Source organism: Salvelinus namaycush, chromosome 24 (assembly GCF_016432855.1).
Source record: "Salvelinus namaycush isolate Seneca chromosome 24, SaNama_1.0, whole genome shotgun sequence".
In the NCBI taxonomy this organism is placed as follows: Eukaryota; Metazoa; Chordata; class Actinopteri; order Salmoniformes; family Salmonidae; genus Salvelinus; species Salvelinus namaycush.
In genome coordinates this window covers 24,250,986-24,255,527 of record NC_052330.1, presented here as the reverse complement: position 1 = coordinate 24,255,527, position 4,542 = coordinate 24,250,986, and the positions used below count along the sequence as shown (strand labels likewise).

General features: G+C 39.1%; 1 protein-coding gene across 1 annotated transcript; it reads left to right on the top strand.

Annotated features, from left to right (window-relative positions):
* The first annotated feature begins 469 nt into the window (after window positions 1-469).
* On the top strand, window positions 470-3,987 carry LOC120019104. Its single transcript, XM_038962362.1, has 5 exons — window positions 470-703; window positions 935-1,264; window positions 1,369-1,638; window positions 3,030-3,158; window positions 3,466-3,987. Exons 1-5 carry the CDS (start codon window positions 577-579, stop codon window positions 3,504-3,506), a joined length of 897 nt encoding a protein of 298 aa, XP_038818290.1. The 5' UTR covers window positions 470-576; the 3' UTR covers window positions 3,507-3,987.
* Window positions 3,988-4,542: the final 555 nt, after the last annotated feature.

The following is a 4,542-nucleotide window of genomic DNA, read 5'->3' as shown; positions in this document are numbered from 1 at the left end:
GTGCTGAGACACTCTGACAGAGGAGAGACAGGAACAGAGGAGAGAGAGAGAGGATCATGGCTGACGTCCATCATTCATTTTGGGGACTGCTTGTGACCGTTTTGTACCTGCTAACATATTTATTTCACACGGCCAAACTAGTTCAGTTTACATTTTACTAATATAATGATGACATTTCTGTCGTGTATCTGTTTACTCTTATCTTCACTATTGTATAATAGACAGTATATTACACTATTATTCACACTGAAGAATATCAATAAGAATACCTATGAAATATAATGTCATCTGTATTACCAGTTAATAATTATCTGATGTCATACTCCTTCCAGGTGTCAGTGGAGAAACTATGTTCTCCAGAGTGAAAATAATGACCTGATATTATGTTCTTGTCAGGTGTCAGTGGAGAAACTGTCCCCCACATCACCACAAGGAAATTACGCTATGGTGATAGAGAAACTTCCCTCTTGGCACACACTGGATGAATCAACATTGTTTCCACAATATTTCAACAAAATTGCGTTGAACCAATGTGGAATAGACATTGAATTGACGTATGTGCCCAGTGAGTAGTGTATGGTGAGAAACTTGTTGTGCAGAGACACTCCGACAGAGAGAGAAGCAAAGGAGAGAGTGAGGGAGAGGACAATGGTTAAAATGGCTGTTTTGGGACTGCTTGGGTCCCTTTTATATCTGCTAACAGGTGAGACCAGTGCGATATTTAGAGAATAACATGCAAACTATCCATCTCAGAAAACAATATATATATTCTTATTGTAGAATTTCTTTGGTTGAGTAAACATTTTTGTTGTGACATTCGGTGGATATGGTGACTCCATTTATGTGAAAAGCATACCTTTTAAGTATATTAATGGTCGCCATCTCTATTCTAATCTGTATTCAAAATAATGACCTGATATTATGTTCTTGTCAGGTGTCAGTGGAGAAACTCTCTCTATGTTCTCCATAGTGGGAGATGATGTCAGTCTGCCGTGTAACAATGTGGTTAATCCAGACTGCTCCTCAACTATATGGACCTATAACAGAGATGCATCTACTGGTACTATTGAAGAAGTTGCATATGGGAAGATCAAAGTAGAGATGATAGAGAGAGCAGACAGACTGAGTTTGGGGTCTGACTGTTCTCTACATGTTAGTGATGTCAGAGCTGAGGATGCTGGACTCTACACTTGTCGACAGTTCCTTACAGAGACTGGACCACCACAAGGAGAGGATGCTCATGTTCTTCTGTCTATTCTAACTAGTGAGTATTACTGTTTAAATGTCACTGTGTACAAGTGTGTTGTTAATTATCATATGCTATGTGAAACAGCCAACAAGTACTGTATACCTTTGTCTCTTTCTCAGTCTCCTCTACCCCACCAGTGACAGATCTGAAGCCTATGACGTTACGGTGTTCTCTGCTCACCTATGAGGGACATGAAAGGTACAACTCAGGAGTTAGTCTCAGCTTGGTGCCTGAAACAGGTACTAATACCCAGGTCACACAATATTCTCCCTGTGACATCACTCTGACTGTGACACTCCAGAGGGAGGACAACAACAGGAAGTGGACGTGCACGCTGACTGAAAAGGGAAACGTGAAGATCTCCATTGACTTCACCTCCACATTCTCAGGTATGTGTTCTTGTTATGCTCCTAGAATATGAATAAGTTCACAAGATCTGTGATGATATTAAAGTTGAATATCAATCCTGATTCATTCTCCTGATATAATATTAGTGATTAATGATTCATTTGATATGAAACCTACTGCTGTGTCTGATGATGATGATGATGATGATTGGTTATTTAAATACACTAAAAGAGGATGTTCTTCTCCTACTGAATTAGATATTAAAGACAAGAGCACTGATAGTGATGATGTCATCTCTACTGTCCCAGGTAAAATAGTCCCATCTGTATGATGTGTGAACTGGGTACTGGGTCCTGGGTACTGGGTTTTCCCATGCTGTGTCAGGGTTTGAGACTGGGTCCAGAAAGACACTTGATTTGATGTTTTTCAGACAGTTCTGATGTAACTACTCTAATTCCCATCAAGACAACCAGCAGTACTCCACAACAGTATAAGACTGGTCATGTAAAAACAGCCCCAAACATATTGATAGGAAGTACTGCTTGTCTAGTGCTCTAGAGAATGGAGTAGAGAAAGATGTAACAGATTGCAGTAAAGAACTCTATAGGCAACACAGAGTCAGTGGATCCATACTGTACTGTGATGTCACCATTATTCACCAATGACAAGTGGTCTCTCTGTGTTCCACTACTGTAGGACGACCCACACCCCAAAGTGACATTTCTCTCTCTCTCGTGAAACCGTTACTCATTACGACTAATAATTGTTGCACATGGTTCAACCATATTCTCTTGCATATTACTTTTTATCATGTGGAGTCAGATATACATTTTAATATGCTAATTTCATGGTCTTATTACAAGTTGCGTGTGATGTATATATAATACTGTATATACAGTACACTATTGAAATATATCTGTCCACTACACTACTATCCAGGAAGTACAGCCTATACTGCAAGACCAGCCTTGTCAACCTCATCTTCTGCTGGTATTGTATTTAATACTGTTTCCCTTCTCAGTTCTATGGTAGACAGTATGAGTGGTACAGCATGGGGACAAAGTCAGATGTACTACCTTGGTCAACACAAAGCATGCATTTGTACATGAAACTAAACTTGCATGTTACATTTTATAACTTGGCTGTGGTGCCGTTCACACTTCTCTCTTCCTGTATGAATTTCTGCTTCTCTGTGATGCCAAATACCAACACTCCAGGTTTAAGGTGTTATATAACCTTTCAATTATTTAGTGGATGGTGTGAACAATCATAATCCATTACACACAAATTAAAATGCTGAATTAGATCTTTGTTGTTCAGACAGAGACAAAGTTGTAGAGGGGTTTGGCTGATGGATATTGGTCTTCAAACTTTACTTTAAATCAATCTAAATGATTGACTGTGTTTAATCACTGTCTGTCTCATTGTCCAGGTACCAGTAATGTTGTTAAATTGCCCATCAGTCGCATCATGCTCTTTGTGACACTGACCATCATGGCTGCCATAGTCACTATTCACACAAGGAGGAACCGCCCACCCAAGGCTCTGCCCCAACAAGCAGGTGAGTCACAGGCATTGGTCCAGTTCCATTTAGGTTCCTAACTCCTCCCACAACATCAGAGTTCACAGATCTGATAGGACTGTATAGACCTAAACATTATGAATGGTTCCATCAATCTATAGAACACATGGAGCAAACAACACATTACATTCACATTCTGATCTTCAGATGTGTGAACTGAAACGGAATCAGGTCATAAATAGTCATTTAATATTCTCATCTTGTTCCTCTAATCCTATTAACTAGTTCATCTTTATGGTCTGCTATAGAATGAATGGTGAGACATGTTGTTTTGTTCTCTGTATAGAAGAAGCCTCTGGTATTGAGGTTCATGTCCTGGAGGAATGACCACTTGTTCCTCACTCTTCTCCCTGTGCTGGACTAAGACTTTCAAACTGTCTGTAGCTTTATTGAATCAGTAACAGAGGACATTATAAATGTTTTTAAAGTTGATGTTTATATATTTTAGTGCATAGTGTGGAAGATGTATTAATTCGTAGTTGTGTTCTTATATTATAGTATATTTTTTTTATACACCTTTATGTAGTAGGGATTCAAATATCAGCAAACCTTGGCTGATGTGTTTAATTTTTTCTGTCCATTGTTAATGACTTCAGCATGGAGAAATTCCTTGGTATTGTTTAATTAATCATTTTTGTCTAAGCAGACTTAAAATGAGCACAATGCTTCTTCTAAAATGTATATTAATTACTAAAACTGTTTTTAAATAAACTAATAAAAATACAGTATTTCAAACTGCTACAGGTGTTTTTCAGGCTACCCTTCCACAATGTCAGGTAAAGCATGAATACATTGACCTTATTTCATTTACAACCTTCTTCTAGTCAGCAGCAAAGATAGATTTGTCTGTCCTTTTTCTCAAAGCCTACTCAGAATTTCTATGATAAAATAAAGAATTTTAAGCACTTGAAGGCCTTGCTTACCATAGCCACCAGTTCTTCCCGTTGACATTGCAAATGACTTTAGCCTACGTTGCAAATGACTTTAGCCTACGTGGGAAATGACTTTAGCCTACGTGGGAAATGACTTTAGCCTAGTCACAGACTACTCCATTTATCACCTTTACCTGCAGCAGAGTTTCTTGCCAGGCGTAGTGGTGCTGCCTGTAATCCAAACATCTGGAGGCTGTATCACGCTACGTTAAACAGGTGTCCACATCAAGTTTGGTATCGGTATGACCACCAGGTTGTCTAAGGAGGGGTGCACCGGCCCAGGTCAGAAATGAAGCAGGTCAAAGCCCCTGTCCATTAGTGGTTTAGCGTCTGTGAGAAGATGCTACAGTGCAGCCTTGGCAAGACATTGAAACACAATCTTTGATTTTCATTTAGTTTCAGAATAAATATTCTGCTTCATTGTGGCAGCT